At 40.9% G+C, this 26,779-nt stretch overlaps 2 protein-coding genes across 3 annotated transcripts in view; one reads left to right on the plus strand and one right to left on the minus strand.

Annotated features, from left to right (window-relative positions):
- The window catches only part of cacna2d3a (calcium channel, voltage-dependent, alpha 2/delta subunit 3a), a 122,867-nt gene that overhangs the window by 73,358 nt on the left and 22,730 nt on the right, over nt 1–26,779 (plus strand). Inside the window, exons 21-27 of the mRNA XM_084389743.1 lie at nt 1,392–1,459; nt 3,044–3,089; nt 3,190–3,284; nt 3,481–3,574; nt 4,302–4,397; nt 7,844–7,965; nt 18,142–18,219. Coding sequence (XP_084245869.1) covers nt 1,392–1,459; nt 3,044–3,089; nt 3,190–3,284; nt 3,481–3,574; nt 4,302–4,397; nt 7,844–7,965; nt 18,142–18,219 — 599 coding nt within the window. The remainder of the gene's footprint in view (nt 1–1,391; nt 1,460–3,043; nt 3,090–3,189; nt 3,285–3,480; nt 3,575–4,301; nt 4,398–7,843; nt 7,966–18,141; nt 18,220–26,779) is intronic.
- The window catches only part of lrtm1 (leucine rich repeats and transmembrane domains 1), a gene marked incomplete at its 5' end in the record, with an annotated part of 10,759 nt that continues 2,198 nt past the window's right edge, over nt 18,219–26,779 (minus strand). The window contains 2 exons of one of the 2 annotated variants that reach the window (XM_084389742.1): nt 18,219–21,949; nt 24,158–24,751. In XM_084389742.1, the coding sequence (XP_084245868.1) occupies nt 21,471–21,949; nt 24,158–24,751 (1,073 nt within the window). In that variant the 3' untranslated portion in view covers nt 18,219–21,470. Of the gene's footprint in view, nt 21,950–24,157; nt 24,762–26,779 lie in introns of those variants that run through there. The other variant, XM_084389741.1, reaches the window with a different exon arrangement.

A 26,779-nucleotide genomic window follows, 5' to 3' on the forward strand; every position in this document is an offset into this window, starting at 1 on the left:
GAGCCCTCGGTTCCACCTCAGCCCGTCAACCAATCGGCTCCGCCCTGGATCCTTGTCTCCTCACCTCCAACCGGGACCGCCGTCCTTCCGGCTCCACCAGGATCCCTTGTCCCACCGGCTCCACCTTGGTCAGTCGTTGCCCCACCATCGCCACAGACTTCCGAGCTGTCTGCTGTGCTCCATTTATCACGGTTTCTCCAGAGCGGCTATATATATAAATTTAATAACTTTTTTACAACAAAAATGAACCATCACTGAACTTACTTAAGCTGGACTGTGATGCTATTTTCTTCTAGAAACAAACTTTGACGCATTCGTTTCCTGTTATCTCTGTAAAGCATCTTTGGAACAATACGTATTGTAAAAAGCACTATATAAATAAAGGAGACTTGACTTGACCCCATCCCTCCACCCCTACGGCTTCGTCAGGCTCCTTCATCCCTCAGGCTCCACTGTGGTCCTCCCTCACACCTCCGTCACTCCTCCCGCCCCTGGCTCCACCTCGGCCACTCGTCGCCAGGACTCTGCCTTGGTCTCCTTCAGCGTCACTGGGTCTCTCAGTCCCATGGACTCCGCCTGGACCTCTACATCTCCAGGTCATTGCTGTCGGTTGGGCGTAATGGACCACCTCGGCTCCTCCTGCATCACTGCCACCGTGGGGCGCTCTGGGATCTCGTCAGCCGTCTGGCTCGTCAGCCGTCTCCTCCCAGGAACAGAGTCCTTAACTTCACAATTCTGATGTATGAAACCTTTCACATGACAGAATAACTGACAAAAACAGCACTGTGAAACCTTTCACAAATCAGATTAGTGAAGTTAAGGACTCAAGGAAGAGTTAGCTGACAAAAACTGTACTGTGAAATATTTCATACAAAAAGAAAAAAAGAAGAACCTGCTTGTCACTGGCATTGGCAGTTATGGCTCAAAAGCTATGTTTCTATTCAAAGTGAATTCTATTCACATGCGAATTAAGCAGTGTTTCCATCTCATGTGTTCAAGAGAACAAAATCGTCACTTCCTGGGAAATTGGTGCAAAGTATCAGTAACAACAATGGAAAGTTTGGGAACGCAATTGTGTGAGACGAATTAAACCAAATCATTCTGATCACAGACTTTGGCTCAGGTGTTTCAGAACCACCAAATAAATTAAAAACTTAGATAGCACTTTATTTCAACATTTATTCTCCTGATCCAGCTCTGTGCAAAGCTGGTTGGGAATTAGGAACCCACTGCCCTGTTTCAGTCAATGCAACAAAAAGGATTAATGTAGTCCCAACACAAATGGATTGTCAACTTAACATTTTAATTCCATTTGACAAAATAAAATTAAGTACAGATGACAATCAAGTAAAAAATGTTAAGAGTGTATGATTTATCTCTCTTGTTTTCAGCTTAGGAGTGGCCCTGTCCAGAGGTCATGGCAAATATTCCTTCAGAGGAAATATCTCTGTTGAAGAAGGTGACTATCGGTTTAAAGAGACTCTGTCCTCTACATTCCCTTTGATTCAGTATAATGTGTGTCTGTTAGCTTTTGTCAGCATATGTGATTAAGCCGTTATCTCTTGTGTATATACACTTACCAGCCACTTTATTAGGTACATCTGTTCAACTGCTCGTTAACACAAATATCTTATCAGCCAATCACATGGCAGAAACTCAATGCATTTAGACATGGGGAAAATTCCAAACGGCACTTTTGCGCCTTTGAAGGGCCCTTTGGAAAGGGGACGCCATTTGTAGGTGTTTTCCTAGCGAAAGTGAACAGCTGGATCTCTTCACGAAGGGCCCTTCCTCGAGGCCGTTTGCGAAGGGTACATGCGATGGTCACTTCAGGGAAGTAATTATGCGAATGCTCCCGATTCATTTTAAAACTAGATGGCTTTAAAATGAGTTTGAGTTAACTTGCAAACAGAGCAATTCAAGTTGTTTTGTGTGTGATATATTTCACACATTTTTATCACGTTATGTTTAAATAAGTTTCATAGGTAAGGAATGTGTTGGGTAATGCAGGGTTCAGAGATGAGACTGCAAGTTTTAAAGTTGAGAACAGAAAAATACACTCTCTCACACACACACACACACACACACACACACACACACACACATATATAACTCATATTTTAAAAACTTGGAACGTTTCCAGCACCTCGTTGATCGTTGCCGATGAGTGTATTTTGCTGCTGTTCCATAGATCTCTGTGAAACGCATTGGCTTTGCTGGTCTGGAAAGGTGTAATGCTAGTGGTCCAGTTGTATGTGTAGCTTGTTGCGTGGCTAATGTGTATCTGGGCCAGTAAAGCCAGGAGCTTATCTAGTGACTGAGGGGCTATTTACACGACACCATTGTCAACTAAAAACGTAAATCTTTGTATGCGTTTTGGCTGTTCATTTACATGACAACGGCATTTTGGGGCCTGAAAGACAGACTTTTGAAAACTGAATTCAAAGTGCAAGTTTTAGATTTCCAATGACATTAGTTCAGATTTCCAAATAGCTTCTCACTCCTATTATATGAATGGTGGGTGACTGAAACCATTTGCCAGCCATAAACATTGTCTAGTGAATCTGACAACAAAATAGTTTCCTTATTTAATGATGAACAGCACAATTCATTGTGACTAGCATTATATGATGTGATGGTTACACATCAAACATGATCAATCACAAATATTGCAGCTGTTAATCAGCTTGCATTTCATAGTTTTAATTTGATTGCTAGCTGATTACATGTCAAAGTCCTAGGACTGAACCTCAGCTCTTTTCCCCTCATCAGTATTTCAACATGAACTTTTAATGCACTAAAAACCAAATACAGAGAGACCCCTCATTTCAGAAGACCACCTCATGCCACTGTCTTAGGCTTAAGGCTGTGGTGGGGGTTTGAACAACATTCTTATATCACAATCATTTCAGGACTAGATTGTCTAATAGGAATCAGTGTTGATGTTCCTGATTAACAAATGTTGCTGATCAAGGATTACGTCCTGTTTGGCTCAGTCTGAATCTAAAGCAACATTAAGCATGATGTGTTTCTTCTGTTTCAGGACTACATGATTTGGAGCATCCAGATGTTGTATTAGCAGATGAATGGTACAGTCGTATCTTTTGAGGTTTTATTCAGTGCCTTATTGAAGTGTCTACAGTATGAATGATGTTTGCATGCGTGCAACTGATTGGTTTGACTTTTCAGGACATACTGTAACACAGAGGAACATCCAGAACATCCTTTCCTATCTCAGATCGATGCCATAAAGCTTTATTTTAATGGAGAACCACATCTGAAGTGTGAGCTGAGTGCAAAAGCACACTAACATTTGTTTTTGTGTTGTTCAATGTGTTTGTATACTTCTTTGAACTAATCTTTGTACTAATGAATGACAGTACGAAATAAAAGAACTTAAAAATTATAAAATTCCAAGTTCCATTTAGAATTAGTATTCTATTTAGAGTTATGATTAGTATCCTATGATTGCTTTGTTAGGTGATACGGATCTGATCCAGGAGGTTCTGTTTGATGCCGTGGTTACGGCCCCGCTGGAAGCGTACTGGACCAGCCTCGCTCTTAATAAATCAGAGTAAGAACAGCACAAACTTTCTTAATACACATTTTTGGACTTAATGTACAAAAATATCTTTTTAATCTTTCATTACGATGCAATACATTTTATAGCCTCTGAAACAATTTTCCTTTTCAAATGATGTTAATAAACAAATAAGTATTAACCAAGTGCCAAATAGTTCTTTACTTACTTCTACTGTTGTAGGCAATGCACCCTTTCACCAAATTTAGCAAATAAAGTGCCTTATTTTTATCATCCAATCAGATCCTCTTTTGTAATATACAGAGAGAGGTCAACTGGGTAGTGAATGCCATTTCATGTTGACTTTAACTATAATTTTTGTATAATGCATTATAAAGGTACTCATAATGTACATTAATGCATCATATCATTTCATAAATAATTGTAACCAAAAGTTTAAATAAATTATAATATTTGCAGATTCCTTGTTACATCTGAAATTGGTTGTCCGTCATGTATTTTAACGCATTATACTTTCTAAAGGTGTGTTATCAATGAATAGATAAGTACTATAATGTATTATACTGCAATCATTCATGAGACCATACAATGCATTATAAGGTGCATTACAAAGCATACATAATGCATTAAAAATACTTTTATAATGCCTTATATATAATGTTTTTGCCCAAAGTGTTACCGAATCTTCATTTTTTAAAATTGTTCCTTATTAACTTCATAATTCATTATGTATTTCCTGTGGTTCTCTTTGTTCTGGTAGGAACTCTGATAAAGGGGTGGAGATAGCTTACCTCGGCACTCGAACCGGACTATCACGCGTAAACCTCTTTGTGATGCCAGACCAACTGACCAATCAGTAAGTACATCATACTTCTCATGAGTCTATATTACACAGCAAATTCTATACTGATCAATAGTAACTAATGTGTAATAAATGTTTTGAAAGAGACTTTAAATGCCAGTGTTGGTGGAGTAACTAATGAAAAACTTTACATTTTTTACAGTAGTGTGTCAATGGCTTTGCTGCTTTCAAAACAGTGCAGCTTTTTTTAAGTAACAAGTTAAGTTCCCTTTCGAGGTAACTTTGACGCTGTGTCATGGTGTTGATGCTATAGGAATGCCTCCAGTGTGACCGGTGTCTGAAGCACATGTGAAAACATGGCAATTCTATTGGCTGACGGAGGTCAGGTGACAGCCCTACATCATGGAATCCCCAGTTTCTTGAAGCCGCATACCTGTTCTAGGACCCTATCTTACACCCGGCGCAATACAGCGCAAAGCGCGACGCGAAGTGTTTTTTGCTAGTTTCAGTCCGACGCAGTTTTCATTTTCATGTCCCATTTGTGACCCATGAGCTGCTGGTCTGAAAACGAGGTGTGTTCTGGTTCATTGTTGGCGTGTTGCTATTTTGAGGCAACAGAAATAGACTGAGCCATTGACCAACTGAAACCTGCTCTGAAGTCAATGGCACAATTTTTTTTTTGTTATTTAATGAGCATGTTGACGCACAGCAGCGCACAAACATTCCAAATATTTAAAATAAAAGGATTACAATGTAAAAGATTATTATTATTGTGTACATAAAGATATGATGGAATCCGGCTTGTCCCGTTGATGGTCTGCTAGCGCACTTTTACCTTGCGCACGAACAGTTCTGTTTGCGCTCTGGAGACGCGTTCGGTCTTTCCACTATCAAATTCCGTCGTGTAAATAGCGAATCTGCCATGGGGCGAGCGCAACTGGCATTTAAAGGGAATGGGAGATGAGACTCTGATTGATTTAATGCACATAAATCCCAAAACACACCCATTACTCATTATGAGAATAGAGACAACCCTTTTAGACCATGCACTGGGAGCGGCGACCATTTTTCCCGTCGTTAAACTAGCAAAAGTGGATTCGGACACGCACTAAGTGAACATACGCCGTGCGCTTTAGACCATTCGCTTAGATCATTAAAATAGGGCCCTTAGTGTGATTGTTTGTCAAATTGTATGTCCTGTTCGATTGATTTTATTTAGATTATTATTTCGAATTCTAAACAATCTCGGAGATCACCGTGCCTGCTTTCTTACAGGGGACATGAGTTGTGTTGTTTTTTTGGAGCGGAGCATGCCCGGTCTGTTCCCGAGAGGGCTGACTGTGTTTATCGTGTTAATTGTGAGCGTTCACAATAAGGAATCTCCACTCCCGCTTGGCTCTCTTCTCGAGGGATGAGAGTCAGACATCTGCACTCCATGGTTCTGGTCCCGAGTTTACCAAGGCGGATCAGCGGCTTTGACAATTGAGATTGCAGGTTCAGTTGGTTAAAGCAGAGCTTGAGACGGGTGTCCCGCTTTCTCTCACTATTTCTCCATCTTCAAAGTCTATCGATCTTTAGTTTAAGCACTGCTCCAGTTTGGATTTTTTTCTCGAGGGAAGAAAAGTCAGGCAGCTCAACAGCTCGGGTCATGCAATTGAATATGTATTTGGTTTTAAAGAAGTAGAAGCAGGGGTTTCTGAGGCTGCTTCATCCCTCTCCCCCGCTTATGAGGAGCTGCTCAAGGTGGTCACTCGGGCCATGGACAAGCTTCAAGTGAGAAAATGGGAAGTGCCTTGTAGTAAGTTAGACAAGCTCTTTCATCCCAGGTCACCAGCAGCCTCTTCCAAGAAGCCTTCTGTTTTTCCTTGATCTCCAATCCGAGGTGTCGATATCATGGAGGAACCCCTTCTCATCTTGTATCATCGCCTCTGCCACTAGGGCATGTCTATACTGCAATGCCCCGGGTTGAAGAGATGCCCAGCCCTGATACTCTGCCCTTACGCCTCTTTCACATCGTCGTTGAAAGCTCCGGCAGATCAGAGGGAAAGTGGGGCCTGGGTTGCTTTCGCAAGATACTCACAATGGACGCCTCTCTCACAGGCTGGGGTGCAGCTCTCAATGGCCGGCTAGCCCGTGGCATTTGGGAGGTCCCTCATCTCTCATGGCACATAAACTGTCTAGAAACGAGGGCAGTATTTCTAGTACTGAGAGGATTCCTCCCACAACTGAGGGGCTACTATGTATTGGTCAGGACTGACAACACAACGGTGGTCTCTTTCATCAATGTGTTTGATTCCCCTTTTTAGGCGGGTGCAGCAAATCTTCTCTGCTCTGGCCAGAAACCAGACTTTTTTACCTGAGAGCAGTTTACAGTCCAGGGCATGCAACTTTAAATTGGAGATCCTGTCAAGGCCCAGGGAATGGAGGCTCCTGCAAGTGGTTGAGTCCATATGACAGAGGTACAGCTGAACGGAAGTGGACTTGTTTGTCTCCGAGGAGTCAACCCACTGTCCCATCTGGTTCGCCCTTACACCTCCAGCTCCATTGGGGTTGGATGGGATGGTACAGATGTGACCGAGGCTTCGTCTGTACACCTTACCTCCAATAGCTCTGCTCCTGGGAGTTTAAGCGAGTGTTTGCCAAGACAGAGTCCACCTATTGTTAGTGGCTCCATTCTGGCCAGTCTGAGTCTGGTTCCCAGATCTGATGTCTCTCCTGCACAACACTTCTTTAAAGCTTCCCGTTCAGAGACAACTTCTGTTTCAAGTGTAGGGGTCGATTGTTTTGTCCTATTGAAGTCCCTCAAGTCCAAAATGGACTGACTTGATACACTGCAAAATTGCTTGAATTGGCATTGTGTTATACAGGCTTCAGTGTTCATCGCTCCATCACTGAGTTCCCATAGCAGAAAGTAATAAAGCATTGATGTGACTGTAGTAAAAATAACTTTTTTTAAATATTAGCTTCTCTGCAAACTTTTTATTATTATTTATTATTAGTAACTTTGTAGCTTGGCAAACTACTGGCCATAGCAGCTTCCCCAACACTGGCAGCACACTGCTGTTTTATGAATAATTTGTGTTGCAAGATTATGCTACCCAGAATAAGTCTAGACTTATAATATAATACATATTTAATATTTAATATAATATTAATGTCACACCTCTAGACTCTGTTTGTTTCTCCCTGCCTTGTTTGTCGTCATGGTAATTCGTTTGATTTTGTCATTGTGATCAGGTGTGTGTGTCATTATCTCCCCTATTTTAGTTCAGTTCAGTTTGTGTCTTTGTCGGGTCTCGTCTATGTGTAGTTGTGTTGGATTGTACCTCGTTGGAATTACCCTGTTGGAAATAGCCTGTTAGCCTTCTTCATCATCTTCGTGATCTTCGTGTTATTTATGTGTTTAGTCTCCCTCTCACAACCCGTGACAATTATTAGTTTGACATCCCTCTTATAACAGCCTGTAATAATGAGGTAATGTGTGTGTTGTGTGTTGTAAGAGACTTCCTGACAGCAGAGGATAAGGAGTTGGTGTTCAGTGCTGATCATTTCCCTCTGTGGTACAAACGGGCTGCTGAACAGGTGCCTGGCACCTTTATCTACTCCCTTTCATTCAACAAAGGTGATTATACACACAAAACCGGCAGTTTAAATAAAGCAGTAATCCAATCAGTCTGGACCTTTGCATTTATTTACTAAAGTTACTTTATTGCAACATTTCCATTCAGAATCACATTTCTAGATCAAAGTTCTTGAAATGTGCTGTCTTTCAGAATGTACCCCTGTAAATCGCTAGCCACATAACTAGCCTAAATGGCTACATCTCTGAAAAATATATTATTGTGTGGACAGACCTTTTCAGATAGACCTCCATCTCTTCTCCCTCATGTGTTGTGTTTTTTTTACTTTAACGATATGGAAAAGACATAGATACTGCACTTTTGTGGTCTACTTTCCTTATTTAATGACACATCCCATGAATAACGAATTGGAACTTCAGTGCCATCAGCATGACCGCTGTTTGAAGCATGTGTAACAAACACGCCAATTCATTGGCTGACAACAGTCCATGACATCACAAGCGGATCGCCCGTGAGTATAAAATACCTGTAATACGCGTCATCAGCTTTTTTGTCTCCAGGATCCACTTGTTTGTATGCACGTGTAAGATAAAAGCTGGCTAAGATCATTGTGTTGCATTTGCGGTAAGCTCTGTTAAGCTTGCTATAATTTCACGAGTTCACACTTGCATCAAATTAAACAGAGTAAAGATTATGCGTATTTGGCGTGCTGTCCGGGGGGTGGGCTTCGAGCTCGGAATTTTTTGCCCGGGCCCAGAGTACTCCCCCCCCGGTTGTTGTAAGAGTAGTTAGAACTAGACGTGAGGAGATGGGGTGGTGGAGGGATGCTGTTAAACTGTTGACGAACGGAGGTAAGTCTGTTGTATATATACCTCTTAATTCGTTGATTGGGTTGATTAACTGAATGTGCTCCACTCATGTTTAATTAGCTTTGATTATCTGAATGCGCTTCACAGGTGTTTAATTAGGTTTAATTATGTGAACATGCTCCTCCCGAACTTTGTTAATAAAACATCATATAGTGCTTGCACACAGCACGATCGGCTCTTGAGTGACAAGGAGGCACTCATGGCGATGTATTCAAGTAAGAGGCTCTGTTATTGCTTGATTCTCTCTCGATATAAGAATCTGGTGTATGCTGAAGCATGTTCGGCTCTCGAGGGAGCTGAATGCATTCGTTGTGATGCATTCGCTGTGAGAAGCTCCAACCTTGCTTGATTCTCTCAATCAAGCATTACACCTTGTGGTTAGGGTCCCATGACTGTGAGAGAGAGAGAGACAGCAAGATGAGATCCATTGCGGGCACTGTAGGCAGAGCTTCGGGAGAAGGATGACAGGATTTTTTCCATTCTTGGGCTTCTCCTGCTAGGTTTGTTGCTTTTATGTCAGTTCATGAAGCCACTCTGTGGTTGCTTCCAACCTGACTGTTAATGTAATGTGATGTGTCTAATTCTGAAGAATTAGATGCAGAAAAGTTGATGCAGGTGTTTTAAGAAAACATCATTATAATAATCCGCCACCTCGGCTACCTTGCATATACATTTGTGAGCCTTATTCCTCCTAGATTTCCACATACAGGTGTTGAGATAATGGAGTCAAACTATTTGCTTATGTAGAGGCTGTGTAAGTAAAGATATGCAAGTATGCCACAGTTAAAGAGCTGCTTAAGAGCTATCTTTCCCCCTGACGTTGCCTTCTCTGTGAAGGCTCCCACCTTTCCAATGGAGTGAATGCGTTCAGCTCTTCAGGGAGCTGAATGTGCTCACTGTTAAGTCAGGTGTTTCTCCTCATGCTTCAGGCCCTGTGTCTTTTGAAGCAGCATGCCAACTTCGGTATGTGGGGTCATAGGTGGGCAGAGTAGAGGCAGCCTGCTTCTTCTTCTTACCACCTTGCGGCTCATGGCAAGGCATATGCAAAGGCAAGACAGGTCTAGGGTGGCCTTGCACACCATTGGATCCATCTAATCTTTCTTCAGCAGTGCTGCTCTTGTAAGAATTGAGAAATTAGGAAATGACGGACAGTCTGTTTGAAGAGCGACCAGACCCTGAGAGGACAAAGGACCTCTCTGGAAATGACCATTTGAACTCACCATTTGAGAGGCAAAGTCTCACCTCAGATCACATCTCTCCCCCTCTTCCCCACTCCCCCTCTCACATGCTGAGACCACATGTAAATCACCCAAGAAAATGTATAGTTTAATGTGAATGATTATCACAGAGTATTTTTCATGTTTGGTATCATTTAAAATGTCTTAGTGCGACTGGTACAAATGTCTAATTTCCAAATAAGTAAACCAAAAGGTAATAAGGTTTTTAAGAGTTTATGGATAACTGGCACACAAGGAGGGGTTGGCCTCTAGACAAATGGTCTCCCTATACCCAAAGGTGTAACCTCTGAATGCAAATTTCCATTGTTAAAAGATGCTTCCAAGTGAAAGAGGTCCTGACTATATAATGAAATGCAGCAGAGGGTTCGGGGCCTTTCTGTTAAAAGGAATAGTCAAACATTCGCTCACATTTAATGATGCAAAGATATCACTAAAACCTTTTCATTTATGGAGTCAAATGAAATAACGAGAGTATATATTCAAATGTATTGCATTTAATCAAAAAATACTTTACCTCGAGAAAAGGACAGTAACACGTAAAGACCTTCCGCGCTGGTCGGATGCCGGTTTTGGGCCGATCGAGCGCAAGCTTACACTCTTAAGAGGGTGTTTAGACATACAGGTGTTGCAAGTACTCCAGGCCCACCTATTGAGGCAGTATGAGAAAACTCCTCTGGAGTTTTGGCCCAGAGCCAGATTGATAGAATGTAGATGACCTCGATAAACAGATCCTACATTATTATTCATGGCCCCCTCCTGAGGGAGAATTTCAAAGCAACCATTGCTGAATTGGCACAGGAATGGAGCAAGTTAAAAGTTTTGTTTAAAAGAAAAACTAGGCATTAGGCAGTACTTGTTTACTTATACATGCTGTTGCATTTTCGGCTAAGATACTTTCAGATTAGATTGTTGAATGGGCATATGTCTGGGGACTTTTTCCAGGGTTGAGCTATATTCTCCCCTATCTTAGGGTCTAAAAGTACAATTACACTCCCCTGTGAATGGGTTACTTGACACGTGCCCCTGTAAGGTCGATGCAGGGTGAACAGTAATGTAGGGCAGTATGATTACCTATACTTCGTTTACCTCACTCCCCAACTACTGTTGGGTTTTGAAGTAGGATGTATGCTCCACTTTGGATGGGTGCTTTGATGTGTGCTCTACTATAGCCCTGGGTCGACAATGCTAACAAGTATAGGAAGTTCGTCTGTGGATTGCCCCTCCTTGTTATCTGTTGCATACTATGGTCCAGTGCTAAAAGAATAAGACTAGGAACTAGCTTAGGTAGACTGCCTGGACTCAAGGCAAGGTATGAGCTGCTCTTAGCACTGGAGTAAAACTCTAGTCCTGGAGAAGTGCCTTTATTTATTGAGCTGCTCCCCTGCGGCTTCCTTGGGGCTAGAGTATGGTGGTTTAGAGCTATTGGCAAATTGCAGTCTGCTCTTGTCTGGGACATACAGTATCTCCATTTTGGATGTCCCTCAGGGTTGATGCAAGAAGAATTGAGTTATGGAGGGACAAATAGATTCCCTCTATTTTGTTTACCTCCCTCCCCAACTGTTGCTGGGTCTTGAAGTAGGGATATAGCTCCCCTTTGGGAGGGCTCACTGCTATGGCCCTGGTTGGATAATGCTAGCAAATAGAGAAGTAAACCTGCCAGCATCCCTCCTTGTTATCTGTCACATACTATGGTTTGGTGCAAAAAGCAAAGACGAAGCTCTGGCTATAGCAGGGTAGAATGCCTTTGCTCATGGTAGGGTTGAGCTGCTGTCCCTCATTTGCATTGGGGGCTTTAAGTAGAGCCTAAGATCCCCTGCAGTTCCTTTGGGGTTTTGAGAGCCTGGTTGATTAGAGTGACTTGACAAACTGCATATATGTCCTGCTCTTATTTGCCTGATTTTCATGAGTAAGAGCAAAGATGTAGACTCCCCCTTGGAGGAGCGGCAACATCAGAGGTTTTAGCCTAGAGGGCTAATTACTTTTTGCACCTTGCATGCTCTTAAGGATACCCATTAGTGTTGAGTAGGGTGAGCTGAAGTATTATGTGCAATTTGTATCCCCTCTTTAGTTTACCTTCCTCCCAAACTATTGTTGGGTCTTGAAGTAGGGTTTTATGCTCCCCTTTGGTTATGTACAGTGTAAGGTCTTTCTAATATGATGTTCAAAAAAACTGATAGGTAGAGGTAGTCTGCTGGAAAACAGCCCTCCTTGTTACTAGAGCACTCTAACATGGATGAGTGAATGGAGTCTTTTTTGTATCCCTGAAAAGATCCTTTGCTCAAACAGGGCATGAGCGCTCTCCCCTAATTGCTCTAGTCAAGTCACCTTCATTTATATAGCATTTTATAATACAGATTGTTTTAAAGCAGCTTTACAGTGATAATAGGAAATTAATGCAACAAAGATTGTTTTGGCTGTACAGCAGCTCTAGAAGAAAATCATTGTCCAGCTTAAGTAAGTTTTTAATTGATTTATTTGCACTGTAAAAATCATTAGTTATTAACCCTCTTGGGTCTAAGGTGTTTTTGGGGTCCTTGAGATGTTCTGACATGCCCTGACATTTGTGCTTTTTTCAGGTGCTTATAAACATATTAATGGCAAAGGTATAATTACACTCTATTTAGCACAAACAGGGCTACCATAATATGTGAGCAACATGTATGTACATGTTTGTATTTTTGAGAGAATAATGTTTATGCATGGTAAAAAAAAAAAAAAAAAAAAAAGGCCACAAAACACATACTAAATATGTGTCCACAAGACTTTTGACTAATGGATGTTGTCGCCTAGAGTTTTTTCTTCAAAATGATCTGAAAATCATCCTCCCTAATCATTCACATAAAACAATACATTGATTTAAATCAATCAATGACACTTTCTGTTTGGAAAGGCAATATGCGAGTGGGCGTCAACGATCCAACACCATCATGCATATTGAGTAGTTCACACCTGAGGAGACAATGGGCCCGCATACTTAATGAGCCATTCATTCAGGTGTGTCACTGAGCCACAAGAAAGAATGCAAGAGCAATATATATATATACAGTATATATATATATATATATATATATATATATATATATATATATATATATTCTACCAAATTGGTTTACAGTTGGAAGCATCTCAATTTTGTTTTATTTTTCCACAAATTGTGCTTGCAAATTGTATAATATCCAAGGAAAACATTTCTAGTAATTGTGCAGTTAATTCTCATACTGTATTTTCAGTTTTGGAATATGTATCCTCTCCCCAAATTTGTCACTAATAAAACACAATAAAAATTATTTAAAGAAAAGGCTTATATTTACCTTTTAATAGTTTGTTTACATCTACCTTGTAATTTTTTTTTTTTTATTAAAAAGGTTACAATTACAACAACAATTCAAGTGTAATCTTTCTTTGTAAAAACTAAAGTATACATTTTATCATACATATTTCAAAGTTAAGGATTCATTACTTTGAATATAGCCTAGGCTACATTGGAACAAACACATAATAACATATTATTTGATTACTTTATTTTTGACAAAACATACTATATTTAACATATGAGCAAAAATTGGCAAACAAAAGCTTATTTGAGGTGGCAGATATTTTACAGTAAAAATGTATAATCTATCCAAAACTAGTCAACGTAATGTTGTCTTTCATATGTCTGTAAAATAGGTCTTTCGTTTATATAAGAAATATAAATGTTAATTTGCAGTTTAATACGTTGCTTACACAAATACATTTTATTTCAACATATTTCAGTCGATTTTTACTCATCTCAGTATAGCAAAATAGTTTGCTAAAAGCGGATCATTCATTCACACACAGAAACGCGATTCAAATTTAAACCGTCTTTTTGCCAGTTGTGGTAAACAGCGCATCTCTGCCGTTCATTCATTCACACACAGAAACGCGATTCACTTGAGAAGGAAAAAACTTACTACAGTATTCCTCAGCTCAGGATCCGTTGCTCCTCGAAATACCAGCACTTCTGAGGAACATTTTCCATTATTATTATTACGATAGTATTATTCCTCACAGCGCTGCGAGACGGTGTAAACAAGTACAATGATCTGAATAAACTTGATGTGTTTTCTCGAGCTGATATGGGGGCGTTCACAGTTTGCATGGATTGCCTCAGTCATTTGCGTTTGAATAGCGCGCGCTCTCCGTGGGCGGGATCACATTAAAAATAATGAGCTGAGATGAGAACGACTGACATCTCTCTCTTTTCATACAGATTACATAAACTGAGAATATTTGTTTTTTATAAAAAATACTTCATTTAAAAGAAGAGAATTCAAGCTTCATGCCTGTGTGTCTGTATGCCTGTTTGACTGAGTATTCGCTGAGTTATGGTTCATTTTCGGACGCGTTTCAGAATTGACTTCACTGACAGAGAGAAAGCAGAACTCACATCATGTTCATTTTTCTTTATTTGGCAAAAAGCACAACACTTTGTTTTTATTGTGAGTATACACAAAAATAATACACACTTAACAGGATCGATTGATGTATGAAACTGGTTTGTAAGATCAAAGTCAACAGAGTATTTGGAGTCTCGTTTGAACTGATAAGAAAAAAACCGAGAAAATCACGCCGGCGTGATTGTCGACCCCAGGGGGTTAACTTATAGGCCACTTACACGACACCGTTTTCAGAAAACTTTTAATGTGTACTGGCTGCTCATTTACACGACAGCGGCATTTTGGTGGCCTGAGAACTTAAACTTTTGGAAACGATACCATTATCATCTCCATGTTAACTTCAAAAACATGAATCTGTCAAAACGGTGATGGCATGCACATGCGTATTATGTGTTTAGTCTATAGGTATGCGCGTTTAATGCGTATGTGCGCAGGCGCGTAGTCTTTCATTTCAAAGTGACATTGCCAATTACTTATCTAGCATGCATAATACAGCGTTTCTAGTTGTTTCCACGGAAAAACTTATAGTCCAGCTGACACGGTCTCTGCTGACACTTCAGGGCTGCGTTGTGGTTGTGTCTGCGTTGTGGTCTGCTTCCCGAACAATGTTAGGAAGACTGTTCCAGAATTTAGGTGCTAAATAGGAAAAGGATTTACTGCCTGCAGTTGATTTTGATATTCTAGGTATTATCAAATGGCCAGAATTTGAGATTGCAATAGACGTGAAGGACTATAATTACGTCAAGAGCTCGCTCAAGTACTGCTCACTCTAGGACAGGGTTCATCAAATCCAGCCCTGGAGGGCCAGTGCCCTTTAGAGTTTAGCTCCAACCCTAATCAAAGAGCAAGCTAATCAAGGTCTTCGGAGTTACTAGAAAATTAGAGGTAGGTGAGTTTGATCAGAGTTGAAGCTATACTCAGCAGGACCGTGGCCGTCCAGGCCTGGATTTGAGGAACCCTGCTCTAGGGTATTTAAGTACAGCTAAAGCTTCCTATGGGTTTAAGTTTGATATTAAGAGTCTTTGGCAAATATATTATGCTGCTCTCATATTTGTATCCCTTCTGATGGAGTTGAGGGTTGTATTCTCCCCCTTGAAATAGTTGTAATATCGAAGGTCTGAAATTCTCCCTTTGGTCGGCTACTCCCTAAGGGCTTTGTCAATGTAAAAGAAGCTGACTTATCTGAGCCATTTTTCTTCTCAGAGCTGTGCTCTTGGGGCCTTATAAGGCTGATGCCTGCCCTGCAAGGGACAGAGGAAGGTTGTAAAGGGCAAGTCCTCCCTTGCCATAGAGCATAGTTTTGGGTATCTTCTCCTAGCTTAGGGAGTGACGCCACTATACAATCTATATGAGTCATATTGGGGTTGATGCTCTGACTCCAGCTAAGCAATCTGTAGAGTCAGTTTATGCTATGCCCATTATGTTTGTGCATATTCACATCTTAAGAGAGGCATTCATTCCCTCAGCATGGCGTATTAGGTATTGGTTCCCCATAGCTTTAATATCAGACACAGCACTGAAGTTCCACGTTGATAGGGAATGTGTAAGTTACGTATGTAACCCGGTTCCCTTAGAATTGCAATGCCTAAGGCTTGCCAGTGCATCTCCATCAGACAAAAGAGTTGATGACATATATTACAAGTGCCCTTTTATACTCACGTGTGCTCCGCTTGTGACATCATGGACTGTGGTCAGACAGTGAATTGGCATGTTTGTTAGACGTGCTTCAGACACCGTTGATGCCGTTCCCTTTAGCATCTTGTTCCCCTTCTCATGGAACTGGGTTGCACACCCAGATAGCACACATACGTCTGCAAGATGTCTGTTAAAGATCACTTCATCTGGAAAGCAACTGCTGTTTACTAAAATCTGATAGACATCTTTAGTAGTAGCTTTATTGTATTTATATTTATATATTTAATATACATTCTAAATCATTACATCTTAAAGACATTTTCTAAACGTCTATTTGACATCTGACAGGAAACGTCCTATAGACGTATTGCAGATGAGCAAACACTCTTAGTAAAGGCAACATTTTAAAATTACCTTAAGTTATGTGTTGTCTTTTATGTCAAATACTTCAAAATAATCAATCGATTACTATAGACTATTACCAATAAAATGTTATCAACATCAACAAAGCCATCTTTACACTGTAAAGGTGAAGACAGAAGCTGCATCTGCATGTTTACTTACACAGACTGATCAATGCTTCTCAAAGGTACCATACATTTATTTACATAAAAAAATACAGGCAATATGCAATATAATGACAAAAATAACACTGATGATTGTTGCTCTTGATATTGTAATAATGATAATTAAAGTTGATTAATTGAATACATAAATTGTGTTTGGGGAAACATCACGACACATTCTGCACAGACAAAACAAACTAAGAACAATTATCGGATTAGTTTATTGCTTGTTACGCATTGGAAAATCAAGTGGCAATTCAGACTGGGAATAAATGATACACAGAAAGTGATCAAACAACGTTCCCCTTCATCACTGAAGCAGGTCACGAGTCTAGCGCGAGGTCACTGAGGTCTGCACTCTCTGGAAAACCTCTTTATATTCACTGAATACTGAGTTCACAATAGTGCAGTTAGTGAGTGTGTGCACTGAACAAAACTCCAGCATTTTTAGTGGATTTCTTTATCACTGATGACTGAACACCTCTGATTGGCCAATGCATTCATAAGCTCAACAGAAATGTGTGTGATTGGTTATAATGCACAATGCTGCAAAAAAACCTCATAAAGAGAAATCTGATGATGGGCAACGTGAGCAGATCTACAGGACTTCTAACACAGCAAAAGACACTTCTAACTCATTTTTACATTTCACTTCGATTTTTCTGACTGTCTCTTATATTTGTACACATGAATTGTCTGTAGTGCTATACTGCTGCTTAGGTTCCCAGAATACACTGTGGCATGAGTTTTGCTTGCATTAAAATGTTTATTTTTTAATGCGGGATGATTAGAAAACCTAATACAAATTCCACACTAAAATGATTTGACATTGATCAGGAGGTGAGAATGAGATTACAGAACAATACACTGAAAAAAAATGATTCGTTGAATTTAGTCAATTTTAGTTCAACTTAATGCATTTGTTTAAATGGAGCTAAAATCAATTGTGTGCAACCACTTACCATAAAAAAATTTGATTAAATTCAATGAATTCAAAACAATTTCAGTGTACAATGATAGATGTACTCTCCACACTTTTGTGTAAAAAGCTTAAAATCTCTTCAGTTTTATTGACACGAACAGGGAGAACAGAGACGGAGGAGAACATGGGGAGGGATGTAACCTAACTTTTCCCACTTACTTCTACAAAGAGAGAAACATGTATAAACCGACATTAGGCTCTATAAATCTGTAGAAGTAAAAATGTATTTTTTAAAGTTCCAACTTGTTGCCTCTTTTATAATACAGTTTATCAAAGTGTAGTTGACTGAGGTTAAAGTTATGTTTAATTATTCTTATTTGAATGATTTGACAAAATAATTGGATGAACAAAATGTACATTTAAAAACCACTTTAATTTGCAGCAGAAAATGCTATCAAATCTTAAGATAAATGGCACACAGAATAACGCAGTGGCACATTAAAGGGGTCACAGCATCCCGGTCTCTCCTGCACTGTTTGTCTGATCCCAATCTCTGTGTGTTTCAGCCTCTGAGAATAAGAGTGTGGTTTACGCCAGCAGCACCATCCATTTGCTGGACGAGAGAGAGTCGCCCATCGCTGCAGGTACAGCACTCACGCTAACCTCACGCTAACCTCACGCTAAGCTAACGCTAACCTCACGCTAACCTCGCGCTAACCTCATGCTAACCTAACGCTAACCTCGCGCTAACCTCATGCTAACCTGGCATCCACATCACTGCTTATCTGTCGGTTCTCGTGTTTCTGTGCAGTGCAAGTGTTCACGTATGAGGGAGACAGAGGGTTAAAGATGTGAGCAGAAAGAGAGACGCTGGACAAATGAAGGGAAATAGAATAACGCTGAGAGAAAGATGTCTGTTTGAACATAAGCCTGGAGGAGCACTACACACACACACACACACACACACACACACACGCTCATGCACAAGTGATTCATGTTATAACTGACAGAGAAATGAAGTAGAACAGACAGATTTTCACCCTCTACTGCTCATGATTCAGTGTTTTGCTGGAGCGGACACACACACACACACACACACACACACACACACACACACACATGACTACATGTTCTATATAGTATTTCATGCTGTTTATTTGATATATTTTAAATTCTTATACTTTATTCTTATGCTGCAATGCTAATCTCTAATAAATATAAATGTAACATAGAAATATAACGAGCACAAACACACACGTTTACCACAGATATTAGACGAAATGAACGTTCTGGCTCAGTGAGTGTTGGTTGATTGGATTTGAACAGAATAATAATTGAAAGCACATGTTGTAAATGCTCAGTTTCACGTGTTCATGGTCACACACACACACACACACACACACACACACACACTAATGCGGCCTGACATGCTGATGACAGAACGCTCTTGTGGAACTGGGACATTTGCATGCGTGTGTGTCCTCGATGTGCTTAAAGGCCACTTTACAGGATTGCCACCTATTATCAAAACTGATTTCACTTGCTTGACATTAAATGAATATTTATTCAAAGTCTGCTGGTTTGTGGGTATGGTGCGCAAATGTGGCACTTTCCTTCACTAGTTCATTTTAAATGGTCCTGCGGTGTGACTGAGGATTTCTAAAGTATGAATATTCAACGTACTCTCCGTTTAAAACACATGTATTATCATAAAAACTGTATTCTGATCATATAAAAGAGTGAGCGCAGGCATGTATATCACACACTGCAGGACATGTCGGCTTTCCCGACGTATATCATGTCAACTAACCAATTATTGCTCGGCTATGTGTGCTGATGTTATATAACACACATTGACCCTTCATATGCAAGTTCATATCATCTCGGATATTCCAGCATTTCCCAAGAGCTCAGAATCTCTTTAGGTTTGTCCCTGAATATTTACAGTGAGGCTTACACAATATTTATAGAACACATTAAGACACTGATATTAGGATCTGCCTACATGACCGTATTAATGATAAGGCAATACATTTAATAAATTATGCAGAAGACTGTAAATGAAACATTTCAAACTGGTGTAGTTTGTGTGTAAATAATCTGTGCTATTCAGCTATTAAACGACCCAAAGTCGACTCCTATACTTAACATAAAGAATTTAACTCTTCTTTTAACTGCACGTATAGATGTGTGATGTATAGACGTGTTCACATAAATCTTTGGCCTAACTAAAGCTCTGAGGAATTGACAATATTCATTACGGTGTAAACCGCGGTGGTACTGATACTGACACTGACAGAACAACTCTTCATTTTCAACAATAGATACCAGAGACCGTACAAGGAGAGGGAAACGGACCACATGTAGAGAACTTCATTACAGAACTAAGGTTACACGGGTCAGTAACCTATGGTACACGTGACAATAGCTTTGAGCTATAATGCAATAAACTTTGACTAAGATATTCGACTAAGTATACCCAGCAAGCAATTTTGCATTTAAAAGCCGTCCAAACACAGCCTGAGGTCTAGGCTAAAACTAGGCAGAATTTGGGCTGTCAGTGAATATGTAATAGAGTCTAACCAGAGCCCAAGAACAGACGAGTCATCAATGTGATCATATGTAAAAGAAATGAAACCAAACGTGTTGTAATCACTGTTGACTTTGCTTACATGACGGAATATCATACATCTCGCACGTTATTTTGGTGCAACCAAATTCAGGGTTATTTTGCCAGAAGTGTGTCACTCACAGCCGGACTATATCGGGTCTATAGTTAACCGAGACGGAGAAATGACGGATATTGCTGGCTGGGTAAAGAGTCCTATTAAACACAGTGACGGCGATGTGTAGTGGGGCTCAGTGGGGAAACACACACTGGAAATCTGTTGTTCAAAGTAAACCTGAAAACAAACGAACTTTTTTTGTTTTGACAAAATTACTTCAGAAATATTTACAGTTCTGCACTATTTCTGTTAATACGTAAATAAGCAAGTTTATGTTTGATCAAGTAATGTTTGATCATCAGGTTTCAATGGTAAAGTGTGTTAATCTTTCAGTTAAGCCGTAATGAACTTTTACAATATGTTTATGTGTCTGTGTCACGTTTTTCATGACAAAAAGGTTGCAGACCCCTGAAAATGAAAAAGAACCCAAAAATATGAATGAGTGTGTGACGGGAAAGCGTGTGAAATCTGCGGTGGCGTCTGTGAAGGGCTGTGAAGGGCTGTGAAGCTGCTACAGGACTGTGGCACAATTAAAAGCGTAATTCACTGCTGGCATGATGGGCTTTTAATGAAACGTGGTTGGCTATGCAGTTGAAATGAGTATTTTAAACTGGTTCTGCATGACTAAAGAAAACTGTGGCGTTCCCTTTCACCAAAAACTTCGGGAAACTTCAGAACCCATAATACATAAGCTGTATATATAAATATAAGCTGGCGAAAGGGGAGTAAATGAGGATATCTGAGGGGAGGTAACATGGAGATTAAGCACACACTGTTCATTTACGTACACTACACACACGCCACAATACAGAGCTTAAACAGCATGACATGAAGTCTCGTAATGTATGTTCGCTTGGATTAACAAAGAGCCGACAAGTATCACCTATTGTTTTTACTCTAGAAATGTGCATGTGCGTTTGCCTGAAAACACAGTTCTGCTAGCCTGATTGAAGCTAAAGAAGAAGCATATGCTATCTTGATCAACCGTCTTTCCCCTTTAGGTAGGAGCTGTATTTGCATGTCTAGAAAAATAGCTGCCCGCGGACATCGCCAGTGCGGCTGCCAAGTGCACTGACTCGCCTCGAAGGAACTGAGATACACAACTGTGTGTGGATACTGTGGAGTGTATCCTCGATGTGTGTTTGTGCTTTGTGTTCATTATCTTCGCATCACTCCAGCGGTTCCTTCTTCTCCTCTCTTTCAATGTTTTTCCGCTCTTCTACCACACTCGCTTCTTTGGCTTTCTGCTTCAGCTCTCTTTGATACTTGGCGTTGATCGCTGCATACGCACATCCGTACACAGCGGCCGCCAGCATCATCAGACACACGATGCCGCACACCACTCCTGTGATGACCACGGTGGCGATGGCGTGCCTGTAGTTGGCCGGCCGGGGTCTTTGCTTGGGCTCACACTCGGGGAGAATGCCCTCTCCCGGCGGGTTGAAGTCGCTCCCGGATGGAGCTCGAGGGCTCGGGTGGAGCTGTCCGCTGAGCATGCGGTGCTTGCCGTCCAGGTAGTGGATGTTGGCGAACAGGTAGCTGTAGCTGGTGATCATGCAGGAGTGGAAAAGCTCGTAGGGAATGTGCCGGAGGTCTCGCTCCAGCATGAGCTGAGGCTGGACGCACATGATGCTGTCCACCACTCCGCCTGAGAAGAAAAAGAGATGATAATGGTGGAGAATGCAGGTCATCTTCACTACATGTGAAGCTCAGGGCTGCTAGGCAGAGCTAAGCCTCCAGTGAGGAGCGAGCCGTGAGCTATCCACACCGGACAACACAGTGTAGGTTCCTTGAGTGGAATTTTCCCTGTAATATATTCATAAATTTCACTAGCGTAGTTGTGAGCCAATAAATACATACATGATTTGATTATGCTTGTTTTAGTGAAAAGGTTTATGTGTTGAATCATTGCCAGTGTTAAATATATAAATTATATAAATATATAGAGCTCTGCTTATTGCATCATTTTTTTTCCAATTATTTTAATGACTGAAGATATAAATGTTTGTGCGTCATTTTGTGTGATTAGTATTTTGCCCTGCTGAGGGAATACGAACCAGGGTTGGATATTAAAGCTGCTCTCAGCGACACTGGGTGACGTCACTTCTTGTTGACGTTCGAAGTATTGTCAAACAAAATGGAGGCTAGCTCGACCCTCCCTCCTCCACCCCCCACCCCCCTTCATGTGCACGCGCACTAACCCCCCCACCCCCAAATCATTCTGGTCAATTCTTGGCAGGAACACTGTTATGTTTCGTGGTCCAGGCTGGGCCAGTTTGTTTTTGCTGCCGTTTGTGGAGCCTGGGCCGTCTACAGAGACCACGTGTCTTTACAGTGTGTTCAGGGGACAGGCAGCTAGCGGATAGTGAGGAGATGTTTGCTGGATGTGACAAAAAATGTTTGGCCTAAAAAACGCGTGACATCGCTTCGAGCACCTTTAATCGAGGCTTGAGCCAAGCAAAAAGAACAAAAATGCCCCCAAAATTCAAGATAAGGGTTCAAATGGAGGGATTATTGCCATAATTTTGCTGCCGTACCCAGATGTTTAATTTTATCATTTATATACTTAGTTTTAGAATTTATACATTTATGTTGGCTATTACATTGAACATTATGCAATTGCTGTGTAAATACATGTACGCCACCGTTGAGTAGCATGAAATATACTGTGTAAATAAATAATTTACTCTTAAACTGTGAGAAAATTTAAACCATAAATCTGAGGTTGATATCTTAAAAAAATGAGCTTTCAGTAAGATTTTGATTAGGCGCAGTACCAAACATTTCCACTAGATGAAATTTGCTTCCAATTCGTTTCCAATGCGCTCATTTTTGACCACGAAGAATACAAGTATCTCTATTTTTTCAGGACCATTGAACCTTTTTTGAATCATGTCAATGATATTTTTTTGTGTTCACATAGCAAGTGCTAAAACCTTTGCCAAGTTTTATAAATGCGTTCAAAATTTACCGAACACCACCAGAGGGTTAAATTGGTCAATTGGTTAAGTATTTGACTTAAAAGACAAGATAATCTTAATAAAGTAATTATAAAAACTGCCCTTACAAAGGTTAAAAAAAAATGTCCCTGGAAATCAGTTCCAGGGGCAAATATCAACCCTTAAGTTAATTCCTGACCCTAATATGTACGCAATAAATAAGAGCAAAACCCGGACAGGGTGATCAGGACTCTGATGTGAAGCAGCTTCAGGGCGTCCAAAGGCCAAAAGTACAAAACTCATAACTGACCTGATGAAAATAAAAATACCTATAGGCTTTTTTTTTTTACTGAGTAACATTAACAAACCATGTTCAGCAAAAATAAGTAAATAAATGAGTAAACAAACTGCAGGCCACCCCATGCTCCGGCTAGCAATAGCCGTTCAAAAGAGACATGATGCAAGACTGGTGCAAAAACTTGTCCCATGGTCTGTTGACTAAAGGGCAAATCCATGAAGCTCTAACAGGTGTGGCTCAAATCCGGAGCAGCTGCATTAAAACCGTGTGTCAGATGATCTGCCCAATCCAGTTGTGAGATACGCAAAGCAATCAACTCATCCACACCTACCTAAAAAAGAATTGCTCTGGCTCAGTGCAAAACAGGGCGCTCAAGCTAAACTTCACAAAGAGCATAACATGAGCTTTATTTTCTGTGATAGGAAATCACACATTATTCTGACTTTTTAGCGTGGGTTGACAATTTAGGGTGGAATGATATTAGGTGAAAACTTTAGCACAATGTAGAAAGATTGGTACCTGAATTCATTTCAAAGACGCGACATTTAGCTATGTTTGACTGTTTTTGTTGAGTTATTTTAAAATGAAGACTCTATTGTGGATTTGAGGGTTTTGTTACCTTTGAAAGCAAACATCTCCAACCATAGTTTGAGTCCTATCAGATGACAGTCACATCTCCAAGGATTGCCCTTCAGTTGCAGAACTTTCAGATTTCCCAGAGCCTCCAGGTGTATACGGTCCAGCTTAGTTAGCCGATTGTAATGGAGAGACAGATGGGTAAGATAGTGGAAACTATCGGCAAGAGCTCCAGGTAGACCACCGATGGTGTTGTAGGACAGGTCCAATATGGTTAGATTTCTTACTGAAACCAGAAGACGCCGGTCCAGCTCCCGGATAGAGTTATTGGCCAGGCTGAGGACCTTCAGGCTTCTGAGTCCCAGAAGGGCGCTGGTGGAAAGCATTGTGATTGAATTGTTGGCCAGGTCCAGAATTTGAAGTTGTGGCGTCTCTCGAAAGGACATGGAGCCCAGGCCTCGGAGACGGTTATTTTGGAGATACAGCTCCAGGGTGTCTTGACTGAGTTGACGTGGAACATCATAAAGTCCTCGTCCCCGGCAGTCCACCACTTTGGTGTGAGTGTCACACAAGCACTCCTTGGGGCAAGAGGAGACAGTCTGGAGTAATAACAGGCTGGATAATGCAAAGACCACACCTGAAGGCATAGAGAAATGGACTGTGTTACCATTGCATTCATTTGGCCTTGATTCTCAAACTTTTGTGGTTCTCACACAAACGATGACACAATCATCATAGATAAGCCAGTCAAAAGTAGTCTCTAACAATTCAAATAAAAAAACAAGATGACCCAATGCTTTCTGCTACCTGTTGTTCTTTATATAGCTAGTAACCTACAGTGCACTATGTAGTCTGGTTTGAAGCACTAGTAATCTGGTCATCTATGATATATTTAAAGTTGGATATATACTGCAGTACATCCAGCTTTACCTGCATGCATGCCCTCACATAAAACAATATACAATATATAACAGTTTGGCTTTGTGATTGTTTATATCATTGCAAAATGTAAACTATATATTGCACAGCTCTTTATATGAAGTCTATCCAGCTTTACCACATACATGCAGTATATCTCAACTGCTTAATTGTTTATTTCATTGCAAAATGTAATGATATTTTAGACGTGGATAATATGTGATTGCAAGTCATAATAGGTCAAGGGTAAGAGCAAGGTTTATTTATAAAGCACATTCACAACAACACGAATGCTGACCAATGTGCTGCACATCAGACATAATGCAAAATATAACCAAACAATAAAATAATAACATAACTCAGAAGGTTTTCATTCTAGATTTTGTTTCTCATTGAGAGACTGGTTCGTGACTGTAGACTTGAATGATGCGTCCAGTCAGAAGGAGTCTTCTTTAGGATAGAGCTGAATTTGGTCACAATGACAGCTTCGCTTCTCAGGCGAGCACAGTCTGGGTGTTTTTGCCAGTGTTTTCAGTCAAACCTTTGGTTGACGCGTTGTCTTTTTCAGTGCCTACTCCCCGTTACTTGTACCACACGAGACCCACATGACTTCAATGTCCCTCGTTTTATGTGGCACAGTGTAACTGTGGTTAGAGTTTGAGGGCAGAAACTGTTTTAACAAGAGGAGTTTGTCTTGCTTCAAGTGTTCCTGTGCAGAGTTGACATGACAGATGCGTCTTTGACATGCTTGGGGTCCCATGCGACTGACATTGAGGCATAAGCCTTATGGCACATAAATTGCCTGGAACTTTTGGCTATGTTCTTTGGTCTCAAGGCTTTTCACGCAGGGATTTCACATGTTGTCCAAGCGGCAACCTTCCTCTCTCTCTTGAATCCAACACTGAAGTGACTTAAACTGCAGTTCATCGACTGGCCACTAGAGACAGGCTCCAGAAAAGAGTCAAAATGTTTACAGCCTGGTGCTAAAAGTGGTTTTGGTCTATATAACTAATTTTGCCCTTCTGGAAAACTGTGAGGGGGGAGAATGTTTTCATAACTCATCCGTATAAATTATATTAAGCCTTAAAAGTTCTGCATAATTAAGGGCGTGGCCACTTGAGTGACAGGTGGACTGCGCTGATGTCACTGCTAGCCATTTGTCTGCTGGCTGTTAGCGTCACGTCACCTCAGCTAATCCGCCTCGCTGCACATTTTCGTTTATCCGGGAGTGACGCTGCCAAGATGGCGACGGGCGGCTTTGGGCTTCAAAATCGCTGTTCAGAAACACTACGGGTGACTCACGGACACTACGCCCATACTTTTCTACAGTCTATGATACTGACATGGGCTGATATAGCCAGGCACCAGTCATTGGGAGGTGTGGTGTGTGCCGGGAATGGACGCTCCATCTTCATCCCAATCTTACCTGGCAGTCGAAGTCACAGGGGTGCATGTATGCATTCATTCCTCTGATCTATATATATATATATGTATGACTGTATTGTTCGAGCAGCCATATTGCTATTCCCAACTGAAAGAGGGCAACAAAGAATAAATCTTGTTGATTGCGCAGATGTGGCCCAATCTGCTGTAGTCTCCAAACTTGGTAACCCTACTGAACCTGCTCTTGTAGGGATGATGAGGTGTGGCTCCTGAATGGCTCACAATTGAGAGTCCCTCTGCAATCTCCACAATGGCGCATGCACAGATCTCCCGTTTCATCAAGAGTGTCCAGAAACAGATCTAT

This window comes from Rutilus rutilus (genome assembly GCF_951802725.1).
Source record: "Rutilus rutilus genome assembly, chromosome: 19".
Classification (NCBI taxonomy): domain Eukaryota; kingdom Metazoa; phylum Chordata; class Actinopteri; order Cypriniformes; family Leuciscidae; genus Rutilus; species Rutilus rutilus.